The 23,255-nt window shown below is 35.2% G+C and overlaps 1 protein-coding gene across 6 annotated transcripts in view; it reads left to right on the top strand.

Annotated features, from left to right (window-relative positions):
- ANKRD12 (ankyrin repeat domain 12) overlaps positions 1–23,255 on the top strand; it is a 135,675-nt gene that overhangs the window by 97,948 nt on the left and 14,472 nt on the right. For all 6 annotated transcript variants that reach the window (XM_019712593.3, XM_019712592.3, XM_074340361.2 and 3 more), the window contains 3 exons: positions 6,272–10,986; positions 18,875–18,973; positions 21,935–22,078. In XM_019712593.3, the coding sequence (XP_019568152.2) occupies positions 6,272–10,986; positions 18,875–18,973; positions 21,935–22,078 (4,958 nt within the window). The remainder of the gene's footprint in view (positions 1–6,271; positions 10,987–18,874; positions 18,974–21,934; positions 22,079–23,255) is intronic.

Below are 23,255 nucleotides of genomic sequence, written 5' to 3'. Positions count from 1 at the left end.
TGACCGTAGTGATATTCAGCAATGAGGTATGTAGCACTTTTTCTAGGATGAGTTCATGAACTTAATTGTCAGTCCTCGTATGCATATATTTAAGCACTTACTCATCTAGAATAGGTGGATGCATTTGGGAGTATTGTGGAGCAGGTAGCCTTCCTTTTGCTCCTTGCCTTTTCTGGGAGACAGGCAATCTTTGACCTCCCATATCCCAGTGTTCAAAATAACAGGGATAAAAAAACGCAGACCTTTCAGAATGGTTTCAAACCAGTGATATTCCTAAGGGATGAATGAGAAGTTAAGTTTACCTCCTTCCAAACAATTCCAAATAAACATACTACTAATATTACCAAGTAAATACCAATGCAAACATAGCCTCAAAACAAATCCCCTACCCAACATCCTCCCCATAGCAGATGACTACCCCTAAGCCATTCCTGTATATAAATTCTTTAACTCTTAAACTGCTCCTCTCCCTGACCACTATTCTAAAATATCTCCTGGTTAAGTAATTGGAAAATAATAAAGAGCAACTGATCAAAATGCACATAAATGTGCATGGAAGTTTGTGAAGGAGGAAGTAGTATACTGGTATGGCTAATGTATATAGCAAGAAGGAATGAAAGATGGGAAACCATGTAGAATACCCCATAAAATCAGACAGAACATCTTGGGCTGTATCCCCTAATGGTGAGGTAACTTTGGACAAGCTACTAACTGGTTGTGACTTTGTTTACATGTCTCTTAAATAGGGATAATAATTGCTGTTGTGAAGATCAAATGCATAGCAAACAGTAGGATTCAATAAATGGTGGTAGTAGTGGAGATAATGCTTCAGATTTTGAAAAGTCTTAAGTCATTATCTTTGGAATTTTTATTTTATTCTAGAGTTGAGCACCCTCAGATGAAAAGAGACAATATGATATATAATGCTGGCCACATTGTGGTTTAAGTTGATAATTGATGTAGGCAAGAATGATGAGAAACCCTAGTTGGGACAGTGGTCATGAGAATAGAGAGACGATGGATTTAAAAGATAGTCCAGAGATTGAAACTTTGAACAGTTGTATTTAGAAGTTGAGGAATTGAGAGAGTTGAAAATGGTCTGAGGTTTTTAGTTTGAGTAAGTAGATTGTTTGTTACATCACAGAAGTGGAATATACTGGCTTTACGCAGCAAGAGGAAGCAGTTGTGGAAGAGAAAGTAATCAGTTGAATGTTTTCAATCTTGAGTTAAGGTGGTTGAAAGAAGCCCAAGAAGTTTCAAGTTAGATAGTTGAATCTCAGAGGAAAAGTAGAGCCTTAGACTTGACTGTAAGTTCTTTATGTTCAGGGTCATAGTATATTTAGCTTTGCATCATCATCACCCACTCCTGAGATACGTATATGTGACATTACTAGGATAATTATGTTTTCTAAAAATGTATAATTATTAAGATAATTCACACTGTTTTAAAAGCCCAGCATCTGCTGACTTTTTTAATTGGTCAGGCATGTGAAATGTAATTAATTGCTTTGTCAAATGTATGCTGATTATTTTGGAGAGATTTTGAAGGAAGGATTTATTTTATATACTGGCATCTGCCTGCATCAGTCACATTTTCATTTGCTTACTGCTCCTTTTGGATACCATACAAGAAAAGATGAAAAAGAAAAAAAAAAGAAAAGATGGAAATTTCTGGTAGCCATGTAAGGAAAAAGTCAAGCCTGAAAATCATAGTGATCTCACATAACATTTAGCTGTTCTCTGTCACTAGTGTTAATTGCCAATATCTGAAAGTGCCTTGAGATGTACCAGAGCAACTTTCAAATGTACCATATTTTGCTGTGTACAATGCCCACTTTTTTGCCCAAATTTGTGAAGGAAAAATAAAGATGTGCGTTATATACATGGGTAGTACTAATGCCCTGTCTATATAAATGTTTTTAATTTTATTTATGCTTATGAGTTAAAAGTATAACTCTAGAAATCAATAACATTATCTGTATGCAAAATAATACCCTGGAATTCGATAATTGGTTTTGTTGAACTAATAACAAACTTGAAAGGACAAAGAGTTCTTGGCTTTCTATGATGTGTAAATATTGTAAATTTATTACTGGTATGCAAAATTTCTTGTACCTTATATCTGGTTCTTGTGTTTTATAATTATTTGTTACATAAAATTTCTCATACCAAAATATGTTAAAAATAAATGCTAAAATTCCTTTATAATACAAAAAACAAGTACCTACAGGTAGACAAAAAATTTTAAACTAAGAAATTAAAACGAAAGATTTTTTTTCCCCCTAAAAGTTTGGGCCAAAAATGTGAGTGTGCATTATACATGGGAGAGCATTGTACCTGGGGATGCGTTATACACAGCAAAATGTGGTATTTTAAGTGTTTTTAATCAATTAAGCTCCATTTTACTATTCGGCATTTTTAGTCATGGAAAAGTAAAATGCCTTAATGAAATATTTTACATGTTAGTGATTGCTTAATCTGTGTTGTTCTCGTTTTCCTTCTAGCTTCCCAAATGAAATTGTTGAGATAATAAACATTAAAAAATTTTAAATGAACTTTTTGTCAAGAATAATTTGGTAAAATATTTAAATACAGACTCAAATTTAGTGATTAAATAGATATTAAAGACTAAAACAATTGAAACAAATTGAGAAATAGTATAATGATAACCGTGGCCATTTTGACTACAAGAAGTTGAGAATATGGAGATTCTGTGTAATTTTCTCACTATAAACAATTATCTCCTAAGAAAGGCAGAACAAACACTTTTAAGTTACTACTGCATTAGAATTCCAAGACTGGCTTGATCTATATTCCTGGGCAAAGTAAATCAAAAGGTTTAAGGCTGCTTAGGGAAGAAAAGGGATTTCAACCTGATACGCAAGTGAGGTGACGTCACATAGGTGTAGTACCTTTGCTGAGATCACAAACCAGCTGGCTTCTGGTCATTGCTGCTGGCGCTGAAAACCAGCGTGCAGAGGAGCGCGCCTAATGGGTACATACGACTCAGCAACCAGAGCCAGATTACAGTCCTTCACTGTGGTAATTCCATACTCTTATCATGGACATTAATTAGCACCAGGGTAACTTATTCACTTTAGAACTGACACTTTTGCCTTTTTAAAAAGTACGAGTCTTTTGTAAAGAACCACAGGGAGAAAGGCATATCTGCATTAGAGAGCATTGCTTAATTACCTTCAACCGCTGAATCAGGAACACAAATAAACCTTGCATCTCTCCGGACACATATATACCGTGTTTCCCTGAAAATAAGACCTAGCTGGATCATCAGCTCTGATGCGTCTTTTGGAGCAAAAATTAATATAAGACCCGGTCGTATTTTAATATAATAGACCGTGTCTTATGTAATATAATATAATAATATAATACCAGGTCTTATATAAGACCGGGTCTAATAAAATATAATACCTGGTCTTATTTTAATGTAAGACTGGGTCTAATATAATATAATATAATATAATATAATATAATATAATATAATGTAAGACCGGGTCTTACAGTAATTTTTGCTCCAAAAGACGCATTAGAGCTGATGGTCTGGCTAGGTCTTATTTTCGAGCAAACACGGTATGTGTAACCCTTACAGAATTTGCATTTCTCCTTTAATGCATATGTTCAGAATGGTAAGCACTATGATATAATAAGTGAAATATACATAAGATTATATGTGTAGTATAATTTAAGTAATGTATAAATGTGCATAAGCAGGAAAAAAAAGGACCAGAAGAACATAGGCTGAAGAAATTATAAAGTGGCATTACACAGGAGGAAATACAAACACATAGAAAAATGAGCCACATTGATAATAAAAAAAAAAGTGATACCATATTATACCTATTAGTGAATTTTTTAAACCGTGTTTTTCCTGAAGGTAAAAGTAATGCATCTGAATTTGGAAAAGATAGAAAAGCTTGAAGAGAAATTCACCCATAATTCCTCCAGCCAGTTTACTAGATACTGTTTTGATGCATTTCTCTTTTTTCCTACACCCACATACAGACATAAAAGAATGTACTGTCATTTTCAAGTTATAATATATACAAAGATTTTTCTACCTTATTAAATATCTATAACATCAAATAATTGGAAACAACCTGACTGTCCCCTCAGTAAAAAAATCAGTTTAAATGATTATGTATTAACTCAATTTAATATGCAGCCCTTAAAAATAGTAATGAAGGAAATATAACTTCTAAATAAAATGGCTGTGATCTGTTAAATGATAAAAACCCATATATGAAATGGTATACATGCTGTGATTTGAGCTGCATGTTTATAATATTTTCATGCCATTAAATCCTACTTGAAATTCCTATATATTCTCCATGCCTCAACTTCAGTGCTACTTCTCTGAGAAGCCTGCTTTCCTTCTCCAGTTCCCCAGCAGACGCTTTCCCAGGCACACCCTTTGGACCTAGTATTTACTGCCATTCTAGCAATTCTCAAGTTATATAACTGTTAAGAAACAGAACTGTGTCTTTTTCATCTTTTCATCCCTAGCTCCTAGCACTATGTGCCTGCCTGTGGAGCATAATAAATATTTATTGAAGACTGATTCTAAGTATAGAACTGAGGTTTGTAGGATACACAAAGGAAAAAAAATCATTCCCACTTTCCAGTAAAACTAATCATTAAATGAGAAACAAAACCATAAATAATTAAATCCTTGGAAACTACAAATGGAGAAGTACTTAAGAACAAATATATAAATAAGGCATTAACAGACAAAATAACACCTGTTGTATAAGTACACATTTTTGTATTCATTTTATTGGGACCAAAGTAAATACTCCCAAAATAGATGTTCCTTTTTTGCAGCAAAGTTTTATAGTTTGATACTGTGTGTTGCAATATTGATAATTGGGAATGGAGAATTATATTTTTTTACATATGTACAAGCAGTTATAATGCCAAAAATGTTCTTTTTTAAATATGTCAACTATATCACTCATTGGCATCTGGTAATAATATTGTATTAGAATATTACCACCTCTTCTAGAAAAACAAGATTGTGATCTCTCTAGAGCTCCTCTACAGTGCCCAGTACTTTATAGACTCCAAAATATTTCTGGAATTTGAATTTTCTTGCAAAGAGAATATTTGAGAGCTAGATCACTTTAGAGGAAATTTAATGTTTTAAAATAAATTTATAATTTTAATATTAAATACTTAGTAAATGAAGTATTTAATTATCATTTTTCAATGAGTTTAGTTCCCCTCACCCCTACCCCCTTGGTCAGAGGCCTGTTTTCTTTTCCTTTAGTTAGAGGCCTGGGTTTTCAATGAGAGGCCCCATGTATACAACATACATTTCAGCTAACAAAAGATGCCCACCTAAAAAGAAAAAAAATATATTTTTTCTTAAAAATGATACTATGTAATAGAATCTAGCAGTACTTTGGCTATATTTATGCAACAGTTTTGATGCAATTAAATTTCATGTACTTAAAATAAATTTTCATGTACTTAAAAATATATAAGAATTGAGTCTGTTATTCCCTTTATTATACGATAATGTGTATTAGTATCAAGTCTACATTACTATAGATAAGAAAACTAAGGAATGGAGTAGCATTTTTCAAATTGTGTATCTGTTTATCTGTTAGCTGGATTATGTAATTAAGGGATATATTTATTTTGATTTTTCTGATTTCTTAAAACCAAGTCGTCATTTCTTGTATAGTCAAAACCATTCAGCTTTACTTACGTTACTGTCCTTTATGGGAATCACTTGATCCCTTACGATTTCACTAATAAAAATTCAGAAACATATAAAATAATCTGTGATGTTTATTTGATTAACCCTTTAAATTAGTAGTTCTTAATCTTTTTTGCATCAAAGAATCTAGTTAAATATTCTCTCCAGAAAGAAAAATATACATATATGTAAAATTTTATAAAACATTACTTGCCAGTGTTTCCCCTGAATCCACCCAGTCGCCTGGGTTGTGAACTTCTGCTTTATATTGTTCATTTTTATATTATATATTTGTGATATATGTATTGTAAATTCAGTATATGTGTATTTGAAGTGTCAAGGGATCTCATCCTGAAGCAGAATCTTTATAAAGGTTTTCCACAACACTGTAGCAGCGTTCTCACATATTTCAATTGCATATATAAATGTGAATTTTTTTTTTCTGAATTGTTTGAAATATTTACTGTGGGTGCTATATTTCTCTCTCAGTCTTATTTTTCTGATAATTGTCTTTTGGCCAGCAACAGATTTTTTTTTTCTCCCTTATTCTAGATTCTGAAGAGGCTCGGTCTGTAAACCCTTCCAGTGTTGATGAAAATATTGACTCGGAGACAGAGAAAGACTCTCTCATTTGTGAAAGTAAACAGCTAATTCCCAGTAAAGCACCTCTTCCATCTGCCCTTGATGAGTATGAGTTCAAAGATGATGATGATGAAGAAATAGATAAAATGATTGATGATAGGCATATTCTTAGGAAAGAGCTACGAAAAGAGAATGAATCTGAAGTAGAAAAGAATAGTTTATTTGCAAAACAGGATAAAGCTTTCTATCCTAAATCGTTTAAAAGTAAAAAACAGAAGCCATCTAGGGTTTTGTATTCAAGTTCTGAAAGTTCAGATGAAGAAATTCTTCAGAACAAAAAGGTTTCTACGCCATGCCCAGTCCCTGAAACATCAAATTCCGATGTACAAACCAAAAAGGAATATGGTGTTTCGAATGAACACAAACAGAAAGGCAAAGTTAAAAGAAAATTAAAGAACCAGAATAAAAACAAAGAGAACCAAGAGCTGAAGCAAGAAAAAGAGGGGAAAGAAAATACCAGACTAACAAACTTGACAGTTAATACTACACTAGATTGTTCAGAAAAGACCAGAGAGGAGGGGAATTTTAGGAAATCTTTTAGCCCAAAAGATGATACTTCATTACATTTATTTCATGTTTCCACTGGTAAATCTCCCAAACATTCTTGTGGACTAAGTGAAAAGCAATCCATACCACTAAAACAAGAACATACCAAGACATGTTTATCACCAGGAAGTTCTGAAATGTCTTTACAGCCTGATCTTGTTCGATATGATAATACAGAATCTGAATTCTTGCCAGAAAGTTCAAGTGTAAAATGTTGTAAGCATAAGGAAAAAAACAAACATCATAAAGATTTTCACTTAGAATTTGGTGAAAAGTCAAATGCTAAAATAAAGGATGACGATCATAGTCCAACATTTGAAAATTCAGATTGCACGCTGAAAAAAATGGATAAAGAAGGTAAAACATTAAAAAAGCACAAATTGAAACATAAAGAGAGGGAAAAAGAAAAGCATAAAAAAGAATTTGAAGGTGAAAAGGAAAAATACAAAAATAGGGATGGTGCTAAAGAGCTGCAGCGGAGTGTGGAATTTGATAGAGAATTTTGGAAAGAGAATTTTTTTAAAAGTGATGAAACTGAAGATCTGTTTTTAAATATGGAACACGAGTCCCTAACATTAGAAAAAAAATCAAAGTTGGAAAAAAACATAAAAGATGATAAATCAACCAAGGAAAAGCATGTGTCAAAGGAGAGGAACTTTAAAGAAGAACGAGAAAAGATTAAAAAGGAAAGTGAGAAATCCTTTAGAGAGGAAAAAATAAAAGATTTAAAAGAAGAAAGAGAGAATGTACCTATAGATAAAGAGACAGAATTCAGTTCTTTAGGTATAAGTGCCAGTGAGGATTCTATAGGGTTACATTCAATGGAAAAGGAAATAGAAATTGAAAAACAAGAAAAGCATATAAAAGAAAGTAAGGAAAAATCTGAGAAACGATTTCAAAGTAAAGAAAAGGACAGTGAGAAGGCTGAAAGAAAAAATTCTGAAAAAGAGAAGAAGACAAAGCATGAACATAAGTCAGAGAAAGACAAATTAGAGCTTAGTGAGTGTGTTGACAGAATAAAAGAAAAAGACAAGCTATATTCACATCACACAGAGAAATGTCATAAAGAAAGTGAGAAGATAAAAAATACTACTACTATTAAAAAAAATGATGACAGAGAGAAAAGTAGAGAAAAGATGGATAGAAAACATGACAAAGAAAAACCTGAAAAAGAGAGGCATCTAGCAGAAAGCAAAGAAAAGCACTTGGTGGAAAAAAAAACCAAACAGTCAGATAATAGTGACTACACTAAATCAGAAAAAAGCAAAAATAAAGACAGGGAGGTAGATAAAAAGGAAAAATCTAAAGATAAAGAAACTGTAAATATAACTAATTCCAAACACTTCCAGGAAGAGAAGAAAACAAGTATAGCAGACAGTAGTAAAGCACAACATGAAAAAACTTTATCCCTTAAAGAAAAGACAAAAGATGAACCTTTGAAAACTGATGGAAAAGAAAAAGATAAAAAAGATAAAGACATTGACAGATACAAAGAACGAGACAAACATAAGGATAAAATTCAACTAAATAGTTTACTCAAACTAAAATCTGAAGCAGATAAGCCCAAACCTAAGTCATCGCCAGTATCAAAAGATACTCGACCTAAAGAAAAGAGGTTAGTGAATGATGATTTAATGCAGACAAGTTTTGAGCGAATGCTAAGCCTGAAAGATCTAGAAATAGAGCAGTGGCACAAAAAACATAAGGAAAAAATTAAGCAAAAAGAAAAGGAACGATTGAGAAATCGTAATTGTTTAGAACTTAAAATGAAAGATAAAGAGAAAACAAAGCATATACTAGCTGAGTCCAAAAATAAAGAACTTACTAGGTCAAAGAGTTCAGAGTTGACTGATGCATATACCAAGGAGAAGCAATCTAAAGATGCTGTAAGTAACAGATCACAATCTGTCGACACCAAAAATATAATGAGTTTGGGGAAGTCATCCTTTGTTTCAGATAACAGCTTAAACAGATCTCCTAGATCAGAAAGTGAAAAGCCGGGTCTCAGCTCCAGATCTGTATCCATGATTTCGGTTGCTAGTTCAGAAGATTCCTGTCATACTACAGTGACAACCCCAAGGCCGCTAGTTGAGTACGATTCTGACTTTATGTTAGAGGGTTCAGATTCCCAAATGTCCTTTTCCCAGTCACCTTTTTTGCCAATTGCCAAATCTCCTGCCCTTCATGAAAGGGAGTTAGATAGCCTGGCTGAACTACCAGAGCGGATTAAACCACCATATACAAGCAGACTTCCAACACCCCATCTCCGATCATCTTCTGTAGAAGATGTTAAACTAGTTATAAATGAAGGGAGACCAACTGTAGAAATTCGAAGGTGTAGTATGTCATCTGTCATTTGTGAACATACAAAACAATTCCAAACAATATCAGAAGAAAGCAATCAAGGTGGCTTAGCTGTGCCAAGAGATAATTGTCCTTCTCCCAAACCTGAGGTATCCTCACATGTGCCTGAAAGAGAACTTTCAAATGTGTCTAACATACATTCCAGTTTTGCAGCCTCTCCAACTAGATCTGTAAACAGCAAATGTATTTCAGCTGATACAAATGTTATCAAGAGTACTGCTCCAGTGGGCACTTTAATGGACAGTCCTGTGCATTTAGAGCCATCTAACCAGGTTGGTGTGATACAAAATAAATCATGGGAGACGTGTGTTAATAAACTGGAATCGTTAAGCACCAGTGACTTTATCTGCCCAAATTCTAGTACACCTGATCAAGATTCTTCTGTTCAGGATTTTTGTAATTCTGAAAACAAAATATTGAAAGAACAGAATACTGATTTTTTATCCCTGCACCAGACTGAACTGCCAGTAAACTCGTGTGCTCAGGATGCAGCGTCTTTTCTGCCTTCACAGCAACCTTGCTCTTTCCACAGCCAATCACTTTCAGATGCTGAATCTATTTCTAAACATATGTCTTTGTCATGTGTTGCCAATCAAGAGCCAGGTATTTTACAACAGAAAAATGCAGTTCAAATTATCAATTCTGTTTTAGATACTGATAGTGAATCTACAAAAGATATGGAGAATATTTTTGCCCTAACAGATGTTCAGAAGACAGGTACCTTTGTACCAGTGTACTCTGAAAGCACTATTCAAGAAGCCTCACCAAATTTTGAGAAGGCTAATACTTTGCCTGTAGTACCACCAGAAAAGGGCTTCAATGGAAGTGATTCCTCTTCCCAGTTAAATATACATTATGCATTTAGCAAACTAATGTATAAGTCTTCCAGTGGCCATGAAGTTGAAAATAGTACTTCTGATATTCAGGTTATTGCACATGAAAAAGAAAGCAAACTGGAGAGTTTGGTTTTAACTCATTTGAATGATAAGTGTGATTCTGATTTATGTGAAATGAATATAGGGATGCCAAAAGGAAATCTAAATGAACAAGATAATCCAAAACTTTGTCCTGAAAGCGAAAAGTGTTTGCTTTCCATCGAAGATGAAGAATCACAACAAAGCACTTTATCAAGTCTGGAAAACCATTCACAACAACCAGCTCAACTAGAAATGCATAAATATGGTCAGTTAGTCAAAGTAGAATTAGAAGAAAATGCTGAAGATGATAAAACCGAAAACCAAATCCCTCAAAGGATGACAAGAAACAAAGCAAATACAATGGCAAATCAAAGCAAGCAGATTCTTGCTAGCTGTGCACTGTTACCAGAAAAGGACAGCGACTCTTCATCTCCTAGAGGAAGAATAAGATTAACTGAAGAAGATGATCCTCAAATTCACCACCCACGGAAAAGGAAAGTGTCGCGTGTACCACAGCCTGTGCAAGTGAGTCCCTCTTTACTACAAGCAAAAGAGAAAACTCAGCAGTCTCTGGCAGCCATTGTAGATTCTCTAAAACTAGATGAGATTCAACCATACAGTTCAGAGAGAGCAAATCCATATTTTGAATACTTGCACATAAGGAAAAAAATTGAAGAAAAGCGCAAATTGTTGTGTAGTGTTATTCCTCAAGCACCTCAGTATTATGATGAATATGTGACATTTAATGGATCATATCTCCTGGATGGAAACCCTTTAAGCAAGATTTGCATTCCCACAGTAAGTAACATCACTTGATATGCATCTGCAATGCTGTACAATAGAAATATAATGCAAGTCATATATGTAGCTTTAAATTATTTAGCAGCCACATTTTTAAAAGTAAAAAACAGGTTAAGATTAATATTTTATTTAACCCTATATATCCATAATAATTCAAAATATAATCAATACATAAAAATTATTAATGACATATTCTATATTTTTTTTGTACTAAGTATTTGAAGATGTGCTTAATAGTACATCTCAATTTAAACTAGCCACATTTCAGTAAGTACCCACTCATGTGTGGTTAGTGGCTACTTTATTGAACAACACTGGTCTACAGTATTTTGTTTATCCTTACCTGCTTTTCCTTGTGTCCCAAAGGAGGTATGTTTTTATTTCTTTAAAGGGTAGTTCTTTTAAATGTGTTTTTGATCCCATTCCCTCCAGTCTTCTCTGGAACCTTCCTCTGTTAAAACACTTCTCACTAGTAGTTTTCAATTTTCGCTCTCCCATTGGCCTTTACCCACTCTGAATTATTGGGTCTCTTTCATTCTGGAGAGAAAAAGTTACCCCTTAACTGCCAGTTCGCCAAGCTCACCCTTTCTCTTCCCTTCACTGTTGCACTCTTGGAGAGTAGTCTGTGCCTCATGTTTCCTGTGTATTACTTCCTATTCATCCCTTAACTGTCATCCATTGGCAGTGGTCACCAGCGCTTGTAATTGCCAGATTTGTTGGCCTCTTTTTCCTTCTACTTGATCTCAGTCACGTTTGACATTGTGACCATCTTGGTCTTCATAAAATCCCCCTCTGTCCCCGCCCCGGTCTTTCATGATGGTACTGTCGTCTGGTTACCTTGCCTCACTGACTATAATGACTCTTCTATCCACCCTTTGTCTAAGTTCTCTGGGAATCAGTTCTTCAGTTATCTTTTGGTCATTGTGGTCTTACATATTACTACGGTTTCAGCAGTTTTCCATATGCCAGGTAATCCCCAGAAAATGTTATATAGCCAAATCTATGAGATGTGATCAGAAAATATGGTGAATGTTTAAATTTTTTAAAATTTATTACAGTAAAGGACACATTTCCATCAGTCTCCCTCAAAATACTCCCCCTTGCTCCGAACACACTTATCCCATCATTCTTGCCACTTTCTGAAGCAGTTCTAGAAGTCCTCTCTCATGAGTGTCTTTAGTTGAGCTGTCGTGGCTGCCTCGAATCAATTCAAAACTTACCTTTCATTTGACTTTGGGGAAAAGCCAGAAGTCGTATGGTGCCAGATCTGGTGAATAAAGTGATGAGGACACACTATAATGTTTTAATTTGACAGAAATTGCCGTACCAGAAGCGATATGTGACACAGTCCTTCTGTTGTGATCACAAAATATGGTGAATGCTGCTGCTGAGTGCCATCCAACGGAAAGGCAGAGATCTTCAATACAGAAAGCAGCGCATCGAACCTTAGTAACAGAGTGTGACAAGTTCCAACTTGTTCGGTGCAGTCAGTCAGGTGTGAGCTACGGTTGAGAGAAGGTGTGTTTTAAGGGGTGCCATAAGTCATCCTCCATCATGACAACCCTCCATGTCACACATCGCTTCTGGTACATGGCAATTTCTGTCGAAAAAAACATTACGGTGTGTCCTCATCCACCTTATTCACCGGATCTGGCACCGTGTGAATTCTGGCTCTTCCCCAAAGTCAAAAAGATTCAGGACATCGAGGCAGCCACGATAGCGCAACTAAAGACACTCATGAAAGGACTTCCAGAACTGACTGCTTCAGAAAATGGCAAGAACAATGGGATAAGTGTGTTCAAAGCAAGAGGGAGTATTTTTACAGGGGATTAATGGCAATGCATCTTTTACTGTAATACATTTTTTTAATTTAAACATTCACCGTATTGTTTGATCACACCTCATATATCTGTTGATCTCCAGAATCAAATATAGGTGCCTCCTGGGCAGCTTCACCTAAGTGACCTTCAGACACCTGCCATAGGTTTGGTTCCCCAGGAAGCTGAGATTACGTGCAAGAGGTTTATTGGTGAGTGCTATTAGGAACAATATAAGTGTGTGAGGGAAGCAGAATTGGGCAGTGAGAAGTAGAACTGAAATGTAATTACAACAGTGACCTCAGCTGAACCCATGGGAGCTCTGGAGTAGGATTGCCTTTCTGATAAATAGCCTGCACTCACAGAGGAAACATGACCTTGGCCATTCCAACATGCTTCCCTGAAACATAATTCTTAACTCCAGTGAGAGCTAGCTGTCAGCCCCCAACACTCCTAGGCACTGGTGGATGAGTGCCTCATTCCTGAAAGGTAGGGGTGGGGGTAGGAATCTAACCATGCACGATGGCATTCACTCTGATCTCAGATTTCACACAGCCACAGGAATGATTTATCCCTCACTCTCTCAAAAAACAAGTCTTTATTTGATATCCAAGTAGAAACCTATCAGTCACCAAATTCTAACCATTCTCTCTACTGTAGAATGTTATCCAGAATCTGTACCTTCTACCACTGCCTAGGTTTAGGGCCTTCATCATTATGTCTCACTTAGAACATTGCAGCAACTTTATTTTCACTTTATTTTTTCTACTCTCTGCTGGACCAATCTCTTTTGTTATTAAATTTACCCCTTCAAAAACTATAGAACTTTAAAGACGTCAGCTGTGATTAGCTGGCTTGTCATTGCCTACAGTTTAAAATCCACATCTAAGCATAGCAAAACCATTCATTTCACAGTCTTACCCCAGTATACCCCTCTGGCTTCATTTTCTCACTACTTCCAAACTCAGCCAATATTTCCACCAAACTGAACTCACTCTTCTGCAGAAATTTCTTGTTCACTACTTTTGGAACTTTGGCAGTGCTGTTTCCTTTACCTGAGATGGTGTTTTTGCCAGGCCCTCCTTTTTATTCTCTGCCATGCCTTTGTTCCAGCTATGATGTCACCTTTGTGGGGAATGTTATCAAAGCAGAATTGCTTGTGTCTTTCTTATACCCCTCCTCCATAATATCATTGTTTACATGTCTGCTTCTGTTAGCTATAATCTGATTAAGAGTTAGGACATTATTTTATCTATTGTAGAGTGAGTCCCAAATTTATCTCCAGCCCTGAATGCACTACCGATTTCTATAACCGTGGATCTAGCTGCTTCTGGACAATGTCCCCCAGTATCCTTAAAATCATTATGTCCAATACCAAACTTAATTGTATCTCAGAGCGCTCTTTTTGCCCCCTCTGCTTTAGTTACTATCACCTGCTGTCTAATTTCCCAGTCTGGGAACCCAAAATTCAAACTTCACCTCATCCCCTCTGCCTTCCCATCACATCAGTTACTAAGTCATATTGATTAATCTCATTTCCTTTCCCCTTCTCTTTCTTATCACTGTCAGCAAGGACCTCATTAATTCCTTAAGCTGTTCACTCACATATGTGCATATTACATAGTCAAATATTCAAAATATCACATATGCAAATAATTCATTAACAGCGCTAAGCATTGTGCCAACTGGATATCAGAAATGAGCATCACAGACATTCTGAACAGTTGCCATAGGTTCTAGTCTAATCTCTTCTGTCAATCTCAAGCCTTCTTATTGTTTGTATTCCTTATATAAAACTCAGATCTGATTATGTGACTACCCAGCTAAACATCGTTAGAAACTCCCAGTTTCTATAGACCAAAGTCCCCATCATCGTGTACAGGTCCTCCCATACTTTTCTAGGCGTGGCTGTAGTTACTGCCCTAATGATGGTCCCCAGGCTAGTCTATGATGTTTCACATCAAGCCTTTGCACATGTTCCTTCTTTCAAAGTCTAGTTCAGAGAAGATCAAAAAATTCGAAGAAAGATGGTTTTTTTAGTCTCACATTCACATCCACAAAACTTGATACTAGTGCCTTTTAAATTTTAAAAGATAGATTTTTTTTATTACCCTACTAGTTAAGCAGTAGTATTAGATTTAAAAGAATAGAGTTGTAAGTAAATATGTCATTCTTTCAAATTCTTTTAGCAAAATAATTTGTTAATGATTTAATGAATATACACTAAAAATTTTCTTGTTTCCTTTATTTCTCCTTAAAGAGTAAGAAATTTTAACTGAAATATGTTGTATCATAGGCTTGAAATATAGGTAAAACTATAAAAAACTCATTTAAATTAGAACTTTGTACAAACTATTTCATCAAAAACAATTTCTAGTCTAGTTAGGTTGTCTTTTTGCACTGTCTGCTGTGTGTGTGTGTGTGTGTGTGTGTGTGTGTGTGTATTCATATTCATATGATATATATATATATATATATATATATATATATATACACACACACACACACACATATATACAGTGTGATACATATTTGTGTATACATTTTGTGTGCCTGTGTTTACCTTTTCTTACTCCTGCAGAGATGAGGTAATATAAGTTTAATCCCCTGCAGCAACTCTGGGGATATAACATTAATTAAATTAGAGTTTAGTTGGATCAAGTGTCATTTCAAAGGCGGCTGTAAACAGAGCTGAGAATAATTTCTGGATGTAGTGGGGAGTTTTTTGTTTGCTTGCTTGTTTGTTTGTTTTAATGAGAATTATTAAAGTAGAGAAACACACAGCATAGTATAGTAGAAAAAGCAGTGGATTTCCAAGTAACATTACATGAGTTTGTCTAGATTTTGCTACAAACCAACTGTGATCTTGAATAATTCTCTGGTCCTTATTTTTCACGTCTGTAAAACAATAATGCCTATCCTGCCTCAAAACAGGTTGAAATAGTATATGCCATAGCCCGTTAGTGTTGTACAGATTTAAGGGGTAACGTTCTATCCAGCTCACAATGACTTTAAGGTTCATATTTACTGGAGCTAATATACAAATCCCCACCTTTTGCTCTTAAAAAGCTCTGCTTTTGACTGTATTAGCCTAAAACTCATTCGTTCACAACTTAGTTTCAAAAAATGATAAACATCTCAATAACAAAAATCACCTTGATGCTACATTATTTTTCTTACCTTCCAATATGATTTTATCCATTTGTTTCCTCGCAGTCAGCTAATTGCCATTTTATGTAAGCTATCTCTTCACATTTATGTGCTCTGATTATAGAACCCATTAGAAATGTGGTAAAATGTCTCCAAAGTCAGTTTGTTTATTATTGTATCAAATATTTTTCTCATAATTTGACCAGAATGCTGCCATTTTTCCAGAGGAAATCAAGGGCAGGAAAAATAAAACTGCAGGTCAAGTTCCCCAAAATCAGATGAACAGGGAGAGGCAAAGAAAAAAAACTTGCCATTACCTGGTACCTACTGAGGTCACTGATACCAACACACAAAAACCCTACAGAGGTTAAGAAAGAGCAAGAAAAAGAGGGGAGGGAGGGAAGAAGGAAGGAAGGATCGAAGGAAGAAAGGATCGAAGGATCCATCCCTGAAAAGCTGGCAAGAGATTGTATATTCTAGAAACTCATGGGATGCACAGATACTAAAAGACAAAATTTCTAAGCATGATTTACTTAAAGGTAGATGAGGAAAGCAGCAAAGGGAACGTTTCTTCAGACAGTTTTCCATATATTCCTTTGGTGATTTTACTACTATATACATTACTATATGCTAAGATTCCCCCAATTTATATGTTCTGCTCAAACCGCTCTCCTCAGCTTCTTTTTTGCTAACTGGATAGCTCCAGTTGAATGTCCATAAGCTCTACAAACTCAACGTATCAGCACTGAACTTACCCCAAAGCCTGCTTCTCTTTTCGCCCCTCCTGTGTTCTCTGGTATGAGCCATCCAGTCTTTAGGCTAAAGGACCTACAAGTCCTCTTCTGCTGCTTCCTCTTTTTTATCCTGAGTCAGTCACTCACCCATTATTTTTATACCCCATCCCCTCCACTCCCTCCTCCATCTTACACCAATGTAACAGTCTGCTTCCTTAATTCCTTGCCTACAATCTTGTTCCCCTAACATCTATTCTCCGGACACAGTGTTGAGCTGTAAGACTTCTTAGTGGTTCCCCATCGCATACAACATTTACCCTAATGTGTTATGCATAATATCTGTTCCATCACATGCTAATTAAATCCCTTGGTGCGGGGAGGGAGGGGAGCTGAGGTTTCACGGTCAAATAAGTTTGGGAAACACCATTAATCTAAAAATGAATAGGTTTGTTCATTACAGGACTTCTCAGAATCATTAAAATTTAATTTGGTAATTGGGACACACCCCAAATAAGTACTACATATACGCATATACAAGGTAACCCTAACTTGTTCTTGAAACCATTTCCTGTAAATCGTCATTATGGACCCAGTGTTCTGTGGAACATAGTTTTTAAAAAGCTGGTTTACCAAATAGACTACAACCTTTACTTTGCCCCTGCTGATCTCTCTAGCCTCATATCCCACCATTCTTTGATGTCCCTCAAATGTGATGTTCCAGGAACTCAAGCCTGCTTGTAGTTGCCTCCAGGCACCATACTGTTTCTTTGTTTTGTGCATTTGCTCATACCCCCCTCTCTTCTAGGAATTATCTCCCACCCTCCTTTCCTTTTCTTTTTTCCCCACAACTCATTTCTCTTAACTCTTCCTTTAAGTTAGGACTCAGGCATTCTCTGGGTCAAAAGCTTCTCTGGAAGAAGCTTTCTCTGGCATCCCAGTCTCAAAGGAACATATACTCTTCCTCTGTGCTGCTTGAAGGAGGCCTGTATGACTTTGCAAAACTACAATAATAGCACCAAACTCTACTCTTAACTCTTCTTGTTAAATTTAAAGAAGTTTACAGGACATAGAAATCAAGCAAATGTATTATTGCAGTTACTAGCCAGCTCATTGAAAAATGGTCAGCCCCAATAAGTTATTTGTCTTGTATTTTCCACATTGATTCAACTAATTGAATCCTTATGTTATTTAACATTATTTTTCAGTCCCCCATAATTCCTGAAAACTGTGTACTGATTATAAATATAAAATCTTGATTAGCTCCAGGTTTGATTCTTTGGCAGCTGCTTTTCAAATATGGTATTGTATAATTCCTGTTGTACCACATCACGAAGCACGTGTATCTATTTGTTGCACCTTCAGAACAGTCAACTAAGTTACTGTACTGTGCCAGACATACTAAGATATCTTACTTTGCTCTATAATATGCTGACAATAATTACAAGCTAGGATGAGAAGGTGGGACAATATAGATACTCCAAGGGCTGGAGGGAGAATATTCAGGGATCATAGACAGTTATTGCCATACTTGAATGTCTCTTTATATTAATGGTAGAGTGCATGCATAGATTGGTTCAGCTTCCTTAGTCTCCAAGAAAGCACAGTCCACCAGAACAATCAGAGATGAACTGACCATAGCTTTTTGGAGTATGGGTAGACTAAGTAATATGTAATAAAGAAATTTAAGAATCACAAATCTAGTACAGGACATATTTCATCTATTTTTATAAAAGACAATTCATTAAATGTAAAACTCAGCACTTTAATGTTTGATTTTGATCGTGTCTTCACCTAACTGTACTGATACACTCAGACTGCTCTAATCTTTAGTATTGTTTGCTAGATGATTTTCTGTTTTTGTGACTCTTCCCTCCCTGTCTGTGAGCTATCACTGATGCTCTAAAATGTGTCTAATAAATAACTTCCTTAGTCCTTCTAATTTGTTTTTTGAAATTTTCTGTGGTCTCAGAATTAAAACATCCAGGTTTGCTAGAATGCTCCGCTGTGTTTCACAGTTGAAATTGAGAAGTAACAACCAGTTGTATAATTGTTACCATATTATTTAATACAGAGAATTTTAGAATTTACATTTTTATCAAGTTATGCACTAAAAGCGTTTAATTTTATAAGCATCCATTATTTTAAATAAACCTAATACTTTTACTTATGTATTTTTTTTATTAGATTACTCCACCACCTTCACTGTCAGATCCACTTAAAGAGCTTTTTCGGCAACAGGAAGTTGTAAGGATGAAACTACGTTTGCAACACAGTATTGAAAGGGTAAGAAGCGTTTACATTTATATTTATGCTATGCTAAAAGTAACTATTGTAGCAATAGTATGGCCTGCAGTTTTGTATTAGTGAATTTTCCTTATTTAGAACCATTTTGGGAAATGGTTTGCCACCTTGTGCTTATGCAATTAGATGGAGACTTCTTAAGCCTGTTTTAGGTTAGCTGCTTCCATGTTACAATTCATGTTGAGTATATTTTTGATGTATAAAAATCTCTAATAATTTCTTGTTATCATTTCTTGAATTTGCAGAACTATCCCAGTGAATTCCTAGTTGAACATTTGGATTTCCACATTTTCGAATTGTTTCTTGGTACCAGCTACTTTAGTGCAGAAAAACTTAACAAAGGCTGTCCTGACTGATCTTACAGGTCTGCCTTAGTATTCCAGTTTCTGGTGGTTAGTCTTAGCATGAAATGACCGGGGGGAAAAAGCCTATCTGATTATTTATAGAAAATAAAAGTTATTTCACTTAGATTAACAAAAATATAACATAATTTTAATCTTTTGGGAGGGTCAGGGACTTCTGAAAATAGGATACGAGCTATGATCCTTCTTTACAGAGATGTACCCATACGCATACAAGCAAAACTTTGTATACAGTTTCTTAGATTCATACATGATTGGTTCCCTAAGGCAGAGGTTCTTAATCTTTTTTTGTACCATGGACCCCTGTAACAATCTGGTAAATATAAAACCTTTTCTCAGAATAATGTTTTTCAATTAATAAAATAAATTTAAAGCATTATAACAAGAACAACAAATAAGCACTGATACAGAACTTACAGTACTGTGCATTACCCATGGCAGTGAGCAGTTTGTTAACAGTGAGACATTAGGTCATATTAACATATATCAATAGCTGTTTGAACCGTCAGGCATGTACAAAAGCCATGCCACCTTCACAGACAGTTAAGAATCGTCATTTGAAATATGCAGTTTGCGGAACTTAAACATCGTGAAAATGACTCACATCCTTCCACATATGGACCAACAAAAAATTTAGAATTGCAGAATACTAGAAAGCATCTTAAATGTCTGACCAATATCAGAAGAAACAACTTTACCATTTTGGTGGCTAAATAAACTATTAGCTGCAAAATTGCTTGATAGTTGGCCAGCTATGTTGCATAGTTATCTCTACACAGAAAAACTGCCATCATGTGTCATATAGTAGTAGGTCTAATAGCTATTGGAATTTCAAAGAAGAAATTAGTATAAAAATTTGGGGGCAGTATCTGCAGCACTATAATATAAATTGAAAAATATTTATGATTTCTATGGATGACAAAGTTATAGATAGTTCTCTGACATTGCTATGGCTTGTGGCCTACATTCATAATTAAAAGAAGTGCCAGTTGCAGGTTAGTAAAAATAAAGACATACTTTTTCCTGTCTAGGGTTCACAGATGACCCTCCCCGCATTCTGTCCATAAGTTTCTTGTGAGTATGAGGAACCCAGGTTAAGAATGACTGTTCTGGGATGATTTTTTCAATAGAAAATAATATTTGAATGATACACTAAATGAATGAACACAACTTGCAACCAGAGCCCATCACCCCAAGAGCCTCCCCAAGAACCAAGTGGAAGCAGTGCTTTGGGACACGCATAACCCATTCTCAAAAGACATTGTTTTAAACGGTGTATTTGTTTTTCATACGGTGTTAAGGGATTTTGGATTATTGTTCTTGATCTCTGCAGGACTACAACCAACTTATTTTTTAGGAAGTTTTTTACTTCTAGTTATTTTTTCTTAGTGTCTGATCAAGTTTGGGGATATTTATCACTTAAAGTCTTACCTTAAACTTGTACTTAAATTAAAAATCATAGGTGTTGACTTACCTCTTCTCTTTGCAATATCATTTGTCACATAAGAATTTATAAGAGATTAAATAGGACTGTTCCTTTGTTTTTTTCACTAAATTATAAATACAGTAAAACTACAACAGTACATATTTGGAAATAATGTGGCCACATTCTCCAATGGGAGGTGGATAGAGTCACCTTCCTTGTCAGATGAAGGAAGAATAGGGAACATGGTGGGGAGAAGACCAACCATATCCTTAGAATTGTCCCAGCCATCCAGATGGGGCTAAAAAAAAAAGATAACAAGTGTTGGAAAGGATGTGAAAAAACTGGAACCCTTATACATTGGTGGCAATATAAAATGATAACAACTGCTATTGAAAACAGTTTGATGGTTCCTCAAACTGTTTTATAGTTCAACATAGAATTACCATATGACCTAGCAGTTCGACTTCTGGTTATTTACTCAAGAGAAATAAAAACACATCTAAACAAAAACTTGAGCATGAATGTTCATAGCATTATTCATGATAGCCCAAAGGTGGAAATAACCCAAAAGACCATCAACTGATGAATGGATAAATAAAATGTACTCATATACTCATACACTGAAATGTTAATTCAGCCATAGAAAGGAATGATGTACTGATACATGCTACAATACAGATGAACCTTGAAAATATGCAACATGAAAGAAGCCAGTCACAAAAAAACACATATTGTGTGATTCCATTTATATGAAATGTTCAGAATAGTAAATCCATAGAAACAAAAAATAGAGTAGTTGTTGCTAGGGAAAGAAGGGGAATGGGGAGTGATTGCTGATGGGTTTGAGGTTCCTTTTTTGAAGTGATGAAAATGTTCTGGAATTTGTGGTGATGATTGAACATCTTTGTGAATATACTAAAAGTCACCATTGTATACTTTAAAAGATAATTTTTAAAAAGAGACTGCCAATTTAGAAAGAAAATTTACTTACATGTTTAGGATTAGGATGCTAGGAGTTGTCAAATTTCTCAGGCTTACTATATGGAAAAAACTGCTCTGAGATTCAGGTTCTTTAGCGTATTTTAAGTGATTTTTTATTTGAAAACAAGTGCTTGAAGAATTGACTTATTTTCTTTTAATTCTTTGTTCAACTAGGAAAAACTCATTGTATCTAATGAACAGGAAGTTCTACGAGTTCATTACAGAGCTGCAAGAACATTGGCAAATCAAACACTGCCATTTAGTGCGTGCACTGTTTTACTGGATGCAGAAGTCTACAGTGTGCCACTGGATGCTCAGGTAAAGGGCTCATTGATACAGTTAGAATGCTCTTAAAACTTGGGTGTTTTTGTAATCAGTTTCTATAGAAGAAACTTAAAGTCAATGAGCAGTAAAGTTCAAAGGATAAAAACAAATCCTTCAGATCAAAGTACTCCCAGATCACCTGATTCTGTATTTTATAAAGTCCTCTAATATAGTATGTCTAATAATGATTATAATATAAAGCCTTATGTTATAAAAGCAGTTGTGTTTAGGATATTACAAAACAGATACGTGTTTAAGATAGTGCCCTTGTAGGTAACTTGTAATTTGTTTCTAAAGTGGATATTTATACGTTCAATTCTGGCCTCTAAGCAACTGGAAAGCTGCTGTAAGCTGGAAAACAATACAGGCAGATTGAACTTTTAGGTTGTGACATTGCTGAAATAGGCCCAGGCTTTTGTTTTGATCTTGAGTATTGTTGGAATAAATTAATATACCATACGTCCTTATGTAACATAGTCAATAGGTTCTGTGATTTTAAACAAAATGACATAATGAAACTAGTGTTACCATAGGCTAATTGGCATAAACAAGAGTGAAGTGCCTATGGCATCCCTTCAACATTACAATGAAACCACATAGAACAATACAGTGTTACTCGAGGACCTACAATAATTGTGAAAAACTGTAGTTAACATCTTGAACAGAGTTTACTGCCCCATATAAATTACATGAATTCAGATACAGTTATATCTGTTCTCAGAATTTTTTTGTTCTTCTTAAACAGGAATGCAATTCATTGGTCATAAGAGAATATGATGAGGTGCAAACTAAAAATGAGGTGAACATTTAAATTTTTAAAAATTTATTACAGTAAAAGACATATTGCCATTAACCCCCCAAAAAATACTTCCCCTCATCTTGAACACACTTATCCCATTGTTCTTGCCACTTTCTAAAGCAGTTCTAGAAGTCCTCTTTCATGAATGTCTTTAGTTGTGCTGTCATGGCTGCCTTGATGTCCTGAATCATTTTGACTTTGGGGAAGAGCCAGAAGTCGCACAGTGCCAGATCCGGTGAATAAGGTGGATGAGGACACACCATAATGGTGTTTTTTTTTTGACAGAAATTGCCGTGTACCGGAAGTGATGTGTGACACAAAACGTTGTCATGATGGAGGATAACTTATGGCACCCTTTAAAACACACCTTCT

The sequence above is a fragment of the Rhinolophus sinicus genome, chromosome 4, assembly GCF_057876585.1.
Source record: "Rhinolophus sinicus isolate RSI-liver-muscle chromosome 4, RSI-T2T, whole genome shotgun sequence".
NCBI classification, from domain to species: Eukaryota; Metazoa; Chordata; class Mammalia; order Chiroptera; family Rhinolophidae; genus Rhinolophus; species Rhinolophus sinicus.
This window is presented reverse-complemented; position numbering and strand designations above follow the sequence as displayed.